Source organism: Myodes glareolus, chromosome 2 (genome assembly GCF_982192425.1).
Source record: "Myodes glareolus chromosome 2, mMyoGla1.1, whole genome shotgun sequence".
Classification (NCBI taxonomy): Eukaryota; Metazoa; Chordata; class Mammalia; order Rodentia; family Cricetidae; genus Myodes; species Myodes glareolus.
Window position 1 is genome coordinate 12,764,019 of NC_142027.1, and position 18,089 is coordinate 12,782,107.

Sequence of the window (18,089 nt, forward strand, 5' to 3'; positions counted from 1 at the left end):
AAGAAGAAAGAGTCTATTTGTGCTTACCTTTTAAGACAGACAGTCAATAATGGTGGGGGGTTGGCAACTGAGACAGGAAGACAGGGAGAGATCACATCTTCAACTGAAAACCCCAACCAAAGGGAGTGGACAGCACCACCAGCTGTGGACCCAATATTCAAACACCCGAGCATATGGGGAACATTCATCATTCAAATACAAACATGGTATGTGATTCAGTAACATTAAGGAGACAGAAGCCACCGAGTCTTATCCGCCATTTTTCTTCCTGGTTCACAAATGCACTCCTAATGGGAGGCAGAGTGGGGAGCATCACCCTACTCTCTTACATCTAATAATTCTGCAATTGTGGTCCACAAGAAAGATGTCTTTGGATAGCCACTTTGAGTCTTCACAGAGATTCCTGTGATAAAAGGTAAAGCCTACAGGATTAACAGAAAAGGCAACATTTTTCTTAACAAAGGAGACCAGAGTTTAGGTCCTGGCTATATTCCCAAAGAAAGTGGCCTCTCTACGTCAATTTGTTGCTCTGTAACTCTGTATAATACCAACACAGTGTCATTCCACTGAACACTTTAGACAGCACACACACTCCTATGATGTAGGGATGAACTTACTTGATCACACTGCTTTAGTCAGTGAGAGAACAAAGGACATTCTGACAGGCAAAGGTGTAATCAACTTTTATTTTATCCCACTGACAGACAATAAAAATCTCAAGATTATAAAAGGTGGTTTATCAATTGAGGTGTTAATTAATACATCAAAAGTTTGTCTTCTTAAGAAACTAGAGCAGGAGAATTACTGTATTATTTATGTTCTTATTTATTCATGAGAGACACATTCTTTATTATGCCAGTTGCCCAAGGTGAGTCCTTATCTGACACTTTTGTGACATGGGGTGACCAAAGGCATTTTCCAGTGTGTTTGCTTGCTGTTTGTAACCTCTTTCCTCTGTTTCCCCTGGTCTCTATCTAAACCCAGCACTTACTCACTGAGGTTTGAATGATGGCACCCCACTGCCAAACCTTCAGTGGACCTTCTGGAATTTCTCTCCTAACTACTGAATTTTAAGACTGCTTGTGCTTGCCTTTTTGCCCCATCCTCAAACCCATTCCCAAATTCCACTCACCAACGGGACATTCTGCCTGCTATGTACTCTGTGCCAATGCAAGGGAGCAAAGCTTCCTCCAGCACTAGAGTTTCCCAGGTGGTAGCATTGCTTCCACGAGCGTGCACCCTCAGCAGAGCTCCCATCGACCATTTCCCCAATCCCTGCCTTACCTATTACAACTGTTTTCAAATTTAGAGAGCAATGAGAAACCTGTGCTTCTTGGCCATTTGTTCTCCAAAGATCAGTTTTCTTCCCAGCCTCACAACTGGGAATACAGTATGCCAATTGTCCTTGTCTCTGAGGTGATGGGGCATCTTATTTATTTGTCTTGTCAATTACCACCACATCTTAATACTTCACCATTTGCACAAAGAATACAGAACCCAAAGAAGCTGTCACATTTACAGTAACAGCTTATTACAGGAATAAAAAGAATAAAAAGTAAAATCAACAAGGGCAATTTTCACACTGGGTAGAGCCCTGACAAGCCTGGGTTCCTAGGTGTTTTATACTGTTGAAGCTCACTAGAAATTGCTTGACTCACAGCAATGATATGTTACTATACCTGTTAAGTGCTGCCAACCAGGAAACGACCCAAACACACACAGCACCCACATAACTGACCTTACTCTTCAGCCCATCCAGACCTCAACTGATGCAGCATAGCCCAGCACCCCCAAACAAACGGTGACATTTGCTACAATCACATTTTAGCATAAATATTTCATAACCCCAGACTGCAGAAATACAAACATGTTATTTTCAAAAAAATTAATTCAAGATGTTTTCCCCCAAACCAGTCATGGGCCAGTACTTTCTTTTGGAATGTGCAGAACGTATCACCTCAAACTCCCTGAATTAGCCCCTTACAGAAAATTATTCTAATAATCCAAACATTATATATTTGCTAGGGAATCCAGATTTTAGTATGTTTATGTTGGAAAAACATGTTCTTAGGGGAATTGATCAATGTTACTTTACCCAAGCTTTCAAGATATATATAAGAACCAAAGAAAGGAAAGAGAAAGGTGAAAGAGTGTCTTCTGGACATTACTGGGCTATTATGGAGCTCATGATTTCACAGTAATTGTAACTACCCAAACAATACTTGCACAAGATCAAGCCAGTTGGTCTTTCAAAATGAATAGGTTTATGAGGCTCCACCCTTATTTGAGGGGCTGTTGACAGTTTATGGCTACTCGGGGGGAGGGGACATCAGTTTCTTCAGGTGTTTGGGCCATCATAGGTTGCCAGTGGATCAATGTATGACCCTACACCCACGATCATATGAACAGCACTAATTGGACTCAATGAGTTGTAAAAAAGGAACAAAGTTTATGAAATTGGGACAGAGAGGCGAAAGGTCTGGATGAATCTGAAGAGGTTAGTATGGGGTAGGTATGACCAAAATACACTGTATATATGTATGAAATTCTCAAAAAATAGATAAACTAATTTTTAAATGTTTCATAACTGGAAAAATATATCATGCATAAACAAGATACTTATGGTTCTGGCATGTAGTATATGGTCATGGAGTTTAGCTTTATATCAAACTACTATTGTGATCATTAAATAATTGGACAAGGTGCGACCAGATTATGTACCACCAACTTTAAGGATCTGAATGCTGGCTTTCTAGACACCATTTTAGCTCTTAATTTTATTTCCATGAAGAAGTAAAGAGATGATAAAAGTTCATTGTTTCCCAAGGATTCTGAACAAGGCCAGACGTATAATCAGTGCTCAGTAAATGTCCACTGTTACTACCGGTTCCGTGTTACAAAGTAACCTGCCTATACTCGCTTTCTCCCACTTAAACCAAATAAGGATAGCAGAGTGGGGACCAGCATGGTGCTAGCTTGAAGCAAGCAGGGGCCTAACTCTGTCCCTGGAAGTGATTAGCAGAGTAGATGTGTACCAGCTAATTTCCACAAGACTCAGTCCTATCATCAACAAAATGGATTATATAAATCATGAATCAATCAAAAAATTAAGCTTAGCAATTGACAGTGCCACACCATCAACCTCATGTCTCTGTGTCAAGTATATTAGCAAAAGGATTTATGTTAAATCTTAGTATTATATAGTGGTTACAAAAATGTATCATGTTTTAATATATGAATCAATAATAACTTATTCTGTAAATGTTTAGTAAACTGTTTCTATATCATGAATGCTGAAATTGAACAGTTTCGGCTTTTTAAAAAAAATCACATTGTTAGTTAGGCAATGATGGCTCACACCTTTAATCCCTGCACTCAGGGAGGCAGAGACAGGTGGATCTCTGTGAGTTCAAGGCCAGCCTAATATACAAAAACTAACTTAGGGCAGCCTCCAAAGCTACAAAGAGAAACCCTTCCTCGATAAAAACAAAAACAAATTCACATTGTTTTTAATCAAGTGATGAGTATTCGAAACAATTTGACATTTCAATGACAGAGACTGAACAGAATTTTTAAAAAGCATCCATAATAAAGGCATATCTTGCTTCAAAACTGTTGAGATGTAAGGTATGGCGTCCATCACTTATGCTCTCTTTCCACCTGCATTAAAACATAACTAACATCAAATATTGGATGAATCAACTAATTGTAGAAAACCACGTACTAAGATTTTGCTAGAACCTGGATTCTAGGCTTAACTCTGTTAAGTTTCCAGCTATATACATGTGTGCTTCCATAAATCAATATTTTGCCTGAGGTCAGTTTTACATATAATAAGTAGCTTTATCTATATGTTCTGCTTACTTTGGAGGATTACTGAGAATTTCAAATGAGCTAATATATTTGAAGTTGCAAAAAAGCCTTCCAGTAAAATATGAGGGTATTATGAGATTTTTATCCCCAAAACCACAGGGCAGTATATTTGACAAAATGCTATGAGTATTATATAAAATTTAGCAAGTGGGAAGAATTTTATGAGGAAAAAAAGGAAAAGATAACTATTCCAAAAGAGAACTAACTACTTCCAATCTTTTTCATGGTAACTCATGAAGGCAAGTGTAAGTTTGGTTTGATCACAGGCCAGTACCTCACAGGGCCTCCCTGAGCTAGCGATTGAATTTCATACCATGGACTTTAACTTCCTTCCTCAAGTCTGACCAATAAAAGTGACCAACACAAGCAACCTTAATAATAATACAATCACCTATTAACTCTATTCGCTAGCAAGAATTTGTTTTCTCTGGAATACAAAATAAAGAAGAAGAGAGGAAAGAGGGAAGGAAGGAAGGAGGGAGGGAGGGAAAAAGAAAGAGGAAGGGAGGGAAGGAAGGAAGGAAGGAAAGAAAGAGTGAGGGAGGGAAGGAAGGAAGGAAGGTGCTAAAAGACAAGAGCTGATATTGAAATAATGAGACTTTAGTAGATTTGATCTCAAGGTAATTGACTTTAACACTGAGCTTAACATAGAAGACACTGCAAAAATGTTTCTGGAATAAAGTCTTTTATCATTGACCCGAGTTTCTATTTTGTTTTGTTTTTAAGAACTCAAAAACCAAATGTAGGATCTTAATTTATTCTGGAATGTAAGCTTTCCTTTTGTAGAAAAACAGCAATCAGTGTCTGAAAACTGTTTAGCTAAAGAACACAAGGTCTTTAAGAACAGACCGACAGCAAGGAAGGAATGGCAGATGCATGGGTAGCGGGAGGTAATAAAGATGGAACTGATGGCATGTTCCATGTTTTCCTCCACAGACTGAAGCAGCTCTGATGTACGACGCTGTGTACATGGTAGCTATTGCTTCACATCGTGCCTCACAGCTGACTGTCAGCTCCCTACAGTGCCATCGACACAAGCCATGGCGCCTTGGACCCCGATTTATGAACCTGATCAAAGAGGCAAGTGTACCTTCCTTGTAGCTCATTTGCTTAGCGCCTCTTAGCGTGTCCCTTTGATCTGCTTCTGATGGCAGGGTGATGCTACTGGAGAAGCAGTCACTGTCACTGGCCTTCTCAGGTCTCAAGGTCAGAGGTTCTTCTACGGGAACTATTCTGTATTTTCACACATTGTGCTGCAATGTTCAAGCAAGCTACTAGATCCTAATACTATTAACTGTCCGTCCTATCAGCCGTGTTCCAATTACGCCTGGCTCTCCACACATAAGAACTTCGAGGTATTGAATCCATAAGGAATGTTAATTCCCATATTTTGGGTTCTTGGTCTTCCACAGAGGCTAACGAAAGACCTCATTGTGTTAGAGACATTTTTCCCTTTGCTAACAAAAGAGAAAGGTGTGGTTCTATTAAAAACTTCCTTAAAGTTTCTTAAGAGAAGAGGATATTTAGGAAGAGGCAGCTCTCTTTTAATATCCAGGTATTAAAGGCTATACCTACTTTATCTCACTCTCTGGAGCAATTTAAATTCTCTTTCCCAAGACCCTTCCAGGACTCTTAAAATATGTGTGCCTTTGGATTATCTTGGAGACCAGCAGGCACTTTTAGGTATTTATGGACTTAGCAATATAAAATAAGAATCTTGGGAGCAGCAAATCTGCCTGAGTAAGCACACAACCCCGTGACCTGCTCTAGAATTTTCCCTGTGTGACACAGAAATTTTTTCTCTGATGAAGACTATCTTCTTCCCTATCCAGACTGGAGAGAGTCAGAGACTAAACACTAATTGAGAAGCATATGAGGGGATAGGATACAGATGGAGAAGGCTCACCACAGACTAAGGAAGACTAGCAGTTTCAAATGAATCTCTGCTGATTTCCTCAAAACTCACAGATCACCTCTCTGCTGTTCAATCTGCTTCCCCGTGCATACTGAGTTCATAAACATAAGGGTCAGATAAAGAATGTACATAAGAAGTAAGACTCCAAGCGCCAAGAGAAGACAACTTGAAGCGCTGGGTATAGGGTACCCACTTTCTGGTGCAAAGCCTGCACTTTTGAAGACTGATGAAGAGTTCTTCCTTAAATTCTAGCTTTTCATTCCTATCCTGTCCCCACTGACTGCTTAGCTGTAACCCCCAGCTCTGCTAATGCTTATGAGCAATATAACCAAGATGAGATACTTAACCGTTCCGTGTCTGGAATTTTGATCTGAGAAATGATAATGGGCCATCTACCTTCTCAGCATTATTGTACAGAAATTGAGTATTTTACTACTTGTAAAGAATCGTGAAGGGGTCCAGTAAGCATCTGAAATATTGGCTTCCCTTAGCATGAGAATGCACACTTATAATAGCCTCATTCAGTTTACTGAGGATGGTGCCAGGAATTTAAAACTGGCAACGACAACAGAGAAATCACAAATAGCTATGAAATGCAATACCCTCTCTGACAGCTACATAAACCTGACATACTGTGCCTAATAGAAAAATGTCATGTGGCCTTCCCTCCTCCCTGTGCTGATCACAGCCATGTCCTGAATTGCCATCCTGATTGCTTTGATCTTTAACGAGAAAACATCTGGCTCCCCTTTATCTTAAGCCAGTGCAAGGAGAGGCAAACACCGTAAGGAAGCCTGAGATCAAACATTGAGAACACTCCAAGCACCTTTTTACTCCCACTTCAGTTACATAAGAAGGCGAAATTGCCAAGCTGCATTTAGGTCTGTTTAAAAAAATAATGAGTCCAAGAGAAGGGATGACATTGACAACAAGAGCACCTTTTCTATTTTTGTAGTAGAAAGAGCAATTCCCCACTCTTAGGATCCATGGTGGGAGTGAAAGGAAGGCTATCAGGGGAGAATACAAAGTATTTGACAGCGATGTTCCTATCCTCTCGTTGACTCTTGACATATGCTACCTTTGGCAGGGTGCTGATCCCTGCAGGGAGGATGGCATGGTGGTAGGGTGGGGAACCAGGACTCATGCCTCAGGCTATCAGAAGACAGGCAGAGAGGGAATTCTGTGATGAACTGAACATTAAACAGAAACATGCTGGTGTTTCTTTGGTTGAGAACATTGCCAAATTTTGCATGTGTCAGATTTCATTATAAAACATGAAGTAAAGTCCTAGGTCCTGAATCTTCCCCAGGTCAATTCCTGCAGTCGTTTTCCATTGCTAGAGGATTTCCAGCCTGGGAAAACTGACTGGGAAATAACGAGAAGGGTGAGCACTGAACTTATGGAGTGATGCTAGCCTCCTCACCTAGGCAAAGCTGCCAGGGCAGTAATCCGGGACAAGTGCACAGCATTTTGAGTTAGGAAGCCGCTAAGATGAGTACCTTAAACTAATTTACCATTCAGTATGCGGGTCTGACAGTAGAGGGGGTGGGATCGATGACCATTTGGAATGTGAGTCCTGTTCCTGGAGATGTGTTAAACAGATGGATACAGTAGAAGATGATAATGGTCTGCTCAACAAAACTTACAAGAACACTGTCTTGTAGAGCAGTTGGATTGGCTTGCTCTTCTGTTCCTGTAATAAACCACTCAACAGAAGCAACTTAGGGTTGGAAAAGTTTTGCTTCCAGACAACAGTCTCTCGCTGGGTGAAATTGGTGCAGAAACTCAGCAGGAACCTAGAGGCAGGAAATGAGGCAGAAACCACAGAGATTGGCAGTTTACTGCTCACTCTTTCTGGCTCCTACTTTAGAAATCTTATTCTGTAACTCAGAACCACCTGCCATGAGCACCACTGCCCACCTATAGTAGGCTGTATCCTCCTTGTCAATCACCGGTGAAGATAATTCCCCCAGACATGACCACCCACCAGTTTGATATGGACAGTCCTTCAGTTGAGACGCCCTCTGTGATTTTTTGCTGTATCAAACTGGCAAGAAAAACTAACAAGGACAATAATATTTGTGTGGTTCCGGGTATCAAACAGAGGGTCTCACTTATTCTAGACAAGTGTTCTGTCAATGAGCTATATTCCCAGTCCCTGACCCACATAATATTAACTTGACACAAGGGAGAACCCTCTCATCAAAGTAAAAGCTGTGGTTTCTACCATCTACCAATATAAATTCTACCTGGCTGAGAAAATTCAGGCTTCGTCTGAAGCTATCCCATAGCACAATATAAATGCAGGATTGATAGGCTCTTAATGACCTTGTTCTCAAAGCCCCATAGCATCTCCCTTATCCCCTACACTGTCGCTAGCCCTTGTTGAATCTGTGATGTCTTCCTGAACATGTCATATACGTATGCTAAAATCCCTGGCTTCTTGTTGAATTGCCATGTCTGTCAGGATCATGACTTATGTCCACTGCAAGCCATAGCTCCTACCTCCTGATTCTGACTCTTCTCCTCTCTTCCAACTGTCATTCTTCTGTCACATTTGTTTTCTCGTCTTTCCAGTCTCACCTCATTGGCTTTTGCACAAAGTACTCAAGAAGATTAAGTAGTATGTTGAAGATAAAAGGAGAATACGTGCAACCTTCAGGCAAAATCGGGGGATGGTATGCACTCAGTACATGAATGCATCCATAAATATTTCAGCAGAGACAAAGTATAGGCCAGACATGTTCTCTAGCACTGGTGACTCTGATACTCTGTGTAGTGGTGGGTCTTATAAATCTATCAACCTATTTATCTCTGAAATGGTGAACATAAATCTGAAATTAACTATATTTTACTATCTGTGTAAACTTAGTCATTTAACTTAGCATTTCTCACTTTCTTCTATAACATGGGGATAAAAATACTTCATATATTTATGTGAACTCTACACATATTATATAAAAAGCCTACCAAAACGTATGTTATATAGTCACTACCCAATAAAGGGTAACTGTCATCCAAATGGAAGGTTCTGTTGAAAATGTACATCAGTAAAACAGCTGTCATTCATCTAGTACATTGTCCAGCACACTGTAAACTCTGTTTCTGTCATTGGTGCCTCATTATTTTTAGGATCTAGGATGAGAGGGCAGTTGTTTGTTTAAATATGGGTAAGACACTGCGGTGAGGCTTCAAAAGGGCCTAGAAAGCTGCGTATTTGACTTGTTGATGCTCAAATACAAAGAACTAGGGATCTAGAGGACTCCCCGTGGTAGTCACACACATGAGTACTCAGCAAAGTAAAGAGACCCTAAGCAATTATTAATCAACTCAAGAGCCTCAGTGTTTTCAAGTCACTGTAGCAAAGTATCACGAACTAGCTGGTGTGTAAGCTTGCTGCAGAGAGCATCTCAGAGCTGCCATTGTGGGAACGGGTACACCAAGGCTTCCAGGAAGATTTCTCCAGTCACGAGTGCTGGGAAGAGCAGTAGCAAAGTACAGCACAAGACACCAGGGATTTGTGAACTATTTCCAGAGTCCCAGGCTCTGGATGAAAACTGATGTAAGTCATTCATCCACTGTCCCCATAAAATACTTGGAAACTTTGGGCAGTCTCAGTAGTAGTCTGCCCTAGGCATGCTGCACCCCCTTCCCTACTCACTACCCTCACAGTTTCTCTCCCGGAATGTTAAGATAGCCTCTAACCAGGCTCTGTCTTCTGAGTTACAGCCCTTTTGTGGTGATACATATAAAGCAGAAGTACATAATAGGTTTTCTGCCATCTAGAAATACACACCTGCTTGTGGCTTTCTGCGTCTACCATGCTGTTCTTCACCTAGTGGAGACATGGATTTCTCTTGCTGATTTAAAACCTGCCTAATAATGCCCACTTTGTCTGTTCTCTTCAGACTGGAAAGTCTGTCTCTTAGTTGTCCCTTGGGCTAATTCTTACTCTGAACTCATTTTCTCTAGCTAACCTCTTCAACTTGTATTTCTAGATGGTTCCCTCATTAGGTCTTACAGTTCCTTCCGCTCTCACTGTTAGCTTTTAACACATGTCATTCAAGCACTGTACAACCTTTCCCTAGGACAAGGACAAAAGTCACTTTATTTGTGTCCTCAGATCACTGCACCTGGAACATGGCAGTTGGTTAAAAGATGTCTGCTGAGCTGAACCTAGGAAATTAAATTCTACTAAACTCTTAATAATTTTTTCTTAATTAATGTTTCAACTTAAACTATAGAACAAGTTCCATAACTGATCTCTTCTAAAATAGATTTACTATATAAGAATGAAAATTAGGGGGCTGGAGAGATGGCTCAGAGGTTAAGAGCACTGACTGCTCTTCCAGAGGTCCTGAGTTCAATTCCCAGCAACCACATGGTGGCTCACAACCATCTGTAATGAGATCTGGTACTCTCTTCTGGCCTGCAGGTATACATGCAGTCAGAACACTGTATACATAATAAATAAATAAAAATATAAAAAAAGAATGAAAATTATTTCCAAATGACTATATATATTATATATGTGAATATTTTATATATATATATATATAAAATGTGGAGTGTCACTGAGAATTGCATAAAATATGGGCAGTTTTTGTCACTATTTTGCTGTAAACATTTTCTTTTGATGGAATAAAACTTATAGTTTAAATATATAAACTTAAAGTTTAAGTTCAAGTGTTTCAAAGTCAAGAAGGAAAGGATGACCTTTTTTATAAAACCAAATCACCTATGGATGCCTCAATATTGATTTGTGACTTGGGCTTTTTCTTTATTTGGTGCTTTATATGAGAACTGAGTAAAAGTTGGGCTCTTTGAAGAATTGAGAGTTTAGAAGATAACTAAGCAGATGAAGAACTTGTCCCAATGAGTAGGGACAAAAGTTATGCTCCTCACATCCCATATACAAGCTGCACATGTGTAACAGTCACCCAGAATCCCAGCACTTGAGAGACATATTCAGTAGTCGTGTGCAGGGTAATCTGGCTGGCTAGACCAGGCAGAACTGGGAAAACTCCATGTTCAGTGAGAGATCCTGCCTCAGCCAATGCCGTGAAAAGTGTGCAAGGCAGATACACAAAGTAAACTTTGAGTTTCCATACACAAGTACACACACACACACACACACCCCAACATGGACTTGTTCACAGAAGTGCAAACATGACTGCACACACAAACACACACACACACACCCCAACACACACATGTCCACAGAAGTGCAAACATGACTGCACAACACATACACACTCAAAATAAAACATTGAAGTCTCCTGAGAAAAGTAAACTCTGCTATGCTTATATTCTACTATATCTACAAAGGAACGCTTTTTATACGTCACTTGTCTTTCAGGACAAGATTCCCACAGACTATCCCAATAGCATTGAGTCTGGTCCACAAATTCTGTCAAATTTCCACTTTTTGGGAAACACTCCCATTTTCATTTTTCATTAAAAAATTTGGCAGTTTTATGTCTCACTTTTCAGCAAAGCCACTCATTTGCAACCAATGATAACCATCTCTCTCAGCCCTCACATTTAGGACATGTACCATTAAAGAAAGACTATATATTTTCAGTCTTTCTGCTAATAAGAAATTTAGACAGATAAAAATTAACTTTTATAGTTTGCAGTTTTTTCCACTTACATGCATATATGCATCATTTTATATGTAAGTGTTTCAGTCTGTGGTGGTATAACGAAATACTTGATAGTGGATATTTTTGAAGAATTGATATGCACTTTTAATAGCTCTGCAGTCTGAGAAGTCAGTGTCATTGTTATTTGATGTATATTGACAGTCTCTTTGACTGTGCCCTCACATGGCAGAAGAGAGAAAAAGTAAACACAGACTAGTTAGTCTGCCCCAGCTCTTTCATAAGAGTGCCAAGCATCTGCTAAAGCCATCCTCTTACTATTGCTCACAAGTGGACTGAGTTTCAGTGTGAATTTGGAAGAGAGACAACCATAGCAATCGCCATGATGACTAGATAGTTGTCCCTGAAGTATCTGGTCATTGGTCAGGTAGGCAAACACCCATCAGAAATATGGAAGAGTCAGAAGAAGGTGAAAGATCCTGTCAGATTAATGGGGAAGGGTTTATAAAGAACATGGGTCATAGATTTCATCTTGGAATGTTGCCCAGTACAACTAGAGAACTTTTTGCTCTACTAAATAGCCCAGCTTCTTATAGCCTTTCCGGCTTGCTCACATCCTCATGCACATGTGATATTTGTCTTGTTTTTCTTGTGGGGGGGGGCGGTGTCTGTGTCTGTGCTCACTGACCTAGAAGCTTGTAGATTCCACTAACCTTGCTGCTAAAAGGATTCAAGGATTTTACCTCCCTTCCCCACTCACAGCATTGAGATGCATGTTACCATTGCCAGCGTCTTACCTAGATTTGGAGATTCAAACTTAGGCCTTTGTGACTGTACAACAATCTTTTTACCCACTCAGCCACCTCCTCCATCTTCTTTTGCTGCCTAGAGCATCCTCAGGTATTGTAAGGAGAGCTGCTTGTTTGTTCCCGGCTCCTCAACCTGAAATACTCACACAGAAACTATATTATTTAAAACACTGCTTGGCCCATTAGCTCTAGATTCTTATTGGCTAACTCTTACATATAAATTTAACCCATCTCCATTAATCTGTGTATCACCATGTGGCAGTGGCTTTCCAGGTAAAGTTCCATCTGGCTCCGGCAGGGCTACATGGTTTCTCTCTGACTCTGCCTCCTTTCTCCCAGCATTGAGTTTAGTTTTCCCCATCTACCTAAGTTCCTCCCTGCTATAGGCCAAAGCAGTTTCTTTATTCATTAACCAATAAAAGCAACACATAGACAGAAGGACCTCCCACACTACTCTGGTTCACTCTATTTAAAACTCATTTTCTCACCTCCTTTTGGATTCTCTTTCCTCACAAAATAATTTATACCTTATTGATAATCATTCAAATCATTCTTTTATCTGTATCTTAACTACTTCAACAGAATTTCCATGATAAAGTTATCTAAGCAAAGTAGATGGTGAGATAAATTTTAAGATGTCTACCCTGAAAAGTTGCCCCTAAAATAATTATTTATCATTGTATTTTGGTTCCCAAGTAAAATCTATGGTGTTGGACAGTCTCTGGGTTCTCAGGGCCACCCCTAGATCTTATTTGCTAGATCCACTCAGCAAATGGATCTACTCAGCAAATTCCTTGTTGTTGACAGTTATCCAAGTTGGTGACCATTCCCACCAAGTCCCAGCTCAATAGTCACTACTCTCATTACCAGTTTACCTTCAACTCATTAGAGGAAAGTGAGTCTAGCAGGCGTGAACAACTTCAGTTTGCCAAGTCTTATTAGCCAAATCTTCAGTTCACTCCCTTTCCCCATCCCAGACCCACAGGTAAAGGCCAAGTGCTTGCTCCTTAGGATTTTTCATGCCCCTCTGATCCTGTCTACTAGTAATGCACTTCCTACAGCTCCCTCTTCTGAGGACATTGAACTAAACTTATCAGTTTATTTCAGCGATCACATTTCACAAGTTCAAACCTCTGGCGCCCAGATAAACATTGGACACAGCTCTGTATGTTAGCAACCCCAGTGTGCTGAGTTGGGGTCAGACACAAGCGTATCTGGGAAGCTTGCTGCCAAGTCAGCCTAGCTGAAATGGCAAGCTTCTAGCTTAGTGGGAAACCCCATCTCAAGGCAGTAAGACAGAAATGCCTGGGGGTGATGCATGGTATTTTGCTCTGGCCCCTGTATGCATGCATATAGGCACTTGCACCCTCTACCTCTCCACATACTAAGCTTTGCAATATTCGTTTTTCTTATGCAATAAAGACTCTCTTTCCGACAACAGTGGGTGTGGAATGACAGCAAAATAACTGACTGCTTCTTTAAATGTGATCAAACTAACTAGAGTGAAATATGAACTCAGCTCCACGTGGGAGCCATCTGCCCATCTTCTTATATAAATAACATATTGATTAGCTATAATAATAAGCTTCTTCCTGCAAAGGCAATTATTTGGTTAATATGATCCAAGTAATTTTCTTATTTCAAAGGAGAATAATCTGATTTTCTGGGTTTTATTGATCACATCATCCAGATAATTAGACAAGCCCTCCATTCCTGTCCACTTCAAGCATATGAATGTCTCAGATTTGTGAACCCTCTCATTTAACAAATTTGCCCGTACAAGAGCAGATTTATTCTATTTCAGAAGAGACACCACTGTATGACCCAGAGCCAGGAAACTAGGTTATGCCAAAAAAAAAATCCAGGTGCACATTCTAAGATAAATCCTTAAAAAATAAAAATTAGTTTCCCCAGAGTGCCTGGGAAAGATATAGTTAAAGTCAGCGGGTTTAGGATTGGAAATCAAATATTGGCAAGAAAAGTTGTTATATTTTTAAATTATGCAGTGAACTATGCAGGCTGTTATTGCAAGATAATGAGTTATAAACAACATGCATAATAGTTAAAATAATTATACATTGAACAGATGGGAATATAGCAACTGCATCCTCTCAGTTCCTGAAATAGCCAACGCCCCGACAGGCTGTGTGGTCCAAAGGTCCCATTTATCATTTCCTCCACAGTCTGATATTTATTGTCACAGTCATTGTTGTGGACTCTTCAGATTTGTTTTTATATGGCTCTTCTAGAACTGACATCAAATTGTTGGTGACTGAACACAGATGACATTGCTTAGAAGAAAATGAATTACGGATATTTGTCACTGGGTGCCACTCTGGGGACCTAGGCCAGACACTAATTGCACAGTGAGTCCATCAGTGCTATGCATCTACAGTAAATGTAGAGTGGGCCTCCTTTAATTAAAATCAAATTGAATTACATGCCGTGTGCTACATATATTAACGCTTCCACTCAGGAGTCAGAGCTAATGGTAGACAAATTCTTGAAATCTACAAAATACCACCTTTCAATGTCTAATATTCCCTACAGGTGCCTTGGACTTGTGATCTTTTCATAATTCTACATTAAACATTAGTAAAATAAAACTTTTTAACTGAATGAATGATTATTTTAATTATCGAGTCAATACTTGGTGACTAGTGTCCTTGACTTCATTCACGAGCCAAGATTGAATTTTTAAACTTGGAACTCATTCATAAATCTGAGTGTGTGTGTGTTTGGAGGAAACCTCCTTAAAGTAGGAATGAGATACAGAGCTGAGCTAGAGTCAAGTCTGGCTGTCTCTCCACCTTCACCTTCACAGACAACATTGCCATCTTGGCTTATGTGGCTTTTGACTTTGCTCTGTAGACTGGAATGTGCCTGTCTGCTTCTCCGAGAGACAGGCAATGGGTCCCCGGAAAAAGTAGGGTACAGGCACTTATTGCTGCTCATTGTAATCCTGTGACCCCTTTTTAGGGATGATGTCCAGGAGGCAGCAGTTCCCCAAACCTGGCCTGGTGTCTTGCCTCTCCTTTGATCTCACTGCCTACAAGGCTGTGCCACATTTGGAATGCTGCTCACTTCAGCCTTAGCGTTCATAAATATTTTAAGTCAAGGTCAAGTAAGAGGATTCAACCAGTAAGTACCCCCTTCTATCTAGGAATTCATAGCCAGTTCAGGAAAAGCTGCTAATACAATAGGCTAACTTGTATAGTAACAAATAGGTGTTCAAATGAATAGAAAACTATTATGTGTAGAAGCCCAGCTATATGACTTTGACATACATGGCCGGTCACCTGAGTTTGATTGCTGGAACCCACATAATATTGAAGTTACGACCTGACTCTGCAAAGCTGTCCTCTATCTTCCCTTTGCACACCCTGGCATCATGTACATCCACACAAGAACATGAACATACACACACACACACACAGGATCATCACAGTAATAAATAGTTATAATAGCAACCGTTAAGGTAACTGTCAGAATAGTGAAAACAGGACCAAAGAATATATGACAGAAAGTTGACAAGTAACCCCTTATCCGAATATTGAAACTGTATCTCCCCTCTTTTGATATCTGTGTGAAATAAAATAACTTTCTTTCTCCTTTAAATTTGAGAAATAAAATTAAGAATAAGTCATCTTGTGACTGTTGTACTTCTAAAATGTGATTCAATGTCCAGCTCTACAAGACAACATTCTCTTTTAAATATTATATGTGGGAAGAATACATTCTTCATTTTAAATATTACATGTGGGAGGAAAGCATTCAGGGGTTAAAATTGGGAAGCTCCCTGATAAAGATGCTATTCAAAACACTTACAATTCATTTACCACACTGATTGTTCTTCTGAATCCCCAGACTGGAAAGAGCATGCTTGCCAAAGTATAACAAATTGATGGTGTTAAACACTCATGTCAATCAACAGAATTATGACTATAGAATATGAATATATTAGAATATATAGAATATATTCATATAGAGCATATGAAGCAATTAGCAAAAACTAGAGAACAAATTCTTACCAATAAAAATCACTTACAAACACTATCTTACTAATATTTGAAACACAAACCAAATAGGAAGTGGGGCTTCCCAACTGGTCAGTCTTCTTGAGTATTAGCACCCATATCTCAGCAATTGGTATAACACATGATGATTCTGAAAATAAAGAATTTAATTTTCTTGGATTATGTGTTTAATTCAGAAAGTCACTATTCAGCAAAATATTGTCCTGTTTAAGGAAGAAAGTTGTATTGGTCTAGCTGTGGAACACCGTCTCATAAAGACTTGCCAGAATTCTTCCTAAGTTGCCAGGCTTCTCAGGCAGGCAGGCATGCATGTATGCACTTTCTCTCTTCTCCCCTTGAATTTTGGGAGTCAAAAAATTGTCCAGGGCCTTGGTCTCATCACTGAGGAGTTATGTCACTTGAAACCAAGTTGTATCAACTCAGTAATCTCAATATTCTTTAAAACTTGGATGTTATAGTCAATGTTCTGAATAGAAAAAAGAAACCTGACTAACTCCCAAGGGCTTCCTGTCTTACCAGTCAGAAATCTCATCTAGAGACATGGGAGCTCACTAGAGCAAAGTCCATGTAAACTTGCTCATCAGAATTACTCACAGGGTGTTTGCCCATACAGTTGCACAAATGCTCTTATTTGCTCAACTCATGATTTCTGGAACAGGATGCAATGTTATTCCTCTCTGTTAACATAGTGGTTCCGCTTGCTTATCTTTTGGGAAGGTGCAAAGATGAACTTGACTCCCACCAGCAAGAAGCAGCCCGAGACTTAACAACTGCTCTGATTATCCCATGGGGACAAAGACAAAGAGCAGGCAAGGGTCTTTTTGAAAACACAGAGCTAACACATTGGGAACTCTTTGTTTACCCAAAACATGTTAGGTTAAACTTATGAAGAGCAATAAAAACCAAAGACATTAAGTTATAAGGAAATACAAAGAGAAAGAGGGGACTGGCCCAAGGTCCCCATCTTCCTTTACTTCCATGGAGACCAGTGGATCCTGACGATTTATATGTTTGGTGTGCCCATTGGTAAGGAATCCTCCTTACTTCATGACTTACCTAAAGGGCAGGTTGGTGATAAATGGGGTTAACTTTTCAGATGCCAAAATTGACTTTTCTGAGAAATCTGGGTATGGGTTAGGAGCCAGAATTTGGTGCCCAAACCCAGCATTGGGTAAAAGCTCACAGCTTGTCAGTTACTGTGGAAACAGGTCTGAGAACACTAAGAAACTTAATGAGGAAATAACAATTATTGAACAAGAATAAGTAGAAGTGGACAATGATTTGGTATCAAGTTCATTGCCGAGAGCCATAGTAAAACCAAACAATGAGGAAATGGTACCAAATACGGTTCTGTAATGTTTCATGACCTGAAGTCATGATGAAGGCAGTATGGTTATGGGGTCTTTATTTGCTTGCTTTTGTTCTATCACTCATTTGCTTGCTTCTGAGGCCTGTCAGAAAGAATTTGCTCTAGCCCTCTTCCCTTGTTGCTGGTATGTTGTAGGAGCCCGCTTGTTAGTTCCCAGCAGCCCAAACGCAAAACAACCACACAGAAACTCCATTAATTAAATCACTGCTTGGTCCACTAGCTCTAGCTTCTTATTGGCTAACTCTTACATCTTAATTTAACCCATTTCTATTAATCTGTATATTACCACGTGGCTGTGACTTACCAGTAAGGTTCCAGCAGGTCTGCTCCTGGCAGTGGCAACATGGCATCTCCTGACTCTGCTTTCTTTCTCCCAGAATTCAGTTTAGTTTTCCCTGTCTACCTATATTCTGCCCTGCACAGGCCTAAGAAAGTTTCTTTATTAACCAATAGTATTCACAGCATACAGAGGGGAATCCCACA

General features: G+C 40.0%; 1 protein-coding gene across 7 annotated transcripts in view; it reads left to right on the forward strand.

The window, feature by feature from the left end:
* Window positions 1-18,089, forward strand: part of Grik1 (glutamate ionotropic receptor kainate type subunit 1) — a 391,370-nt gene that overhangs the window by 291,799 nt on the left and 81,482 nt on the right. For all 7 annotated transcript variants that reach the window (XM_087899389.1, XM_087899394.1, XM_087899401.1 and 4 more), the window contains exon 7: window positions 4,810-4,959. In XM_087899389.1, the coding sequence (XP_087755515.1) occupies window positions 4,810-4,959 (150 nt within the window). The remainder of the gene's footprint in view (window positions 1-4,809; window positions 4,960-18,089) is intronic.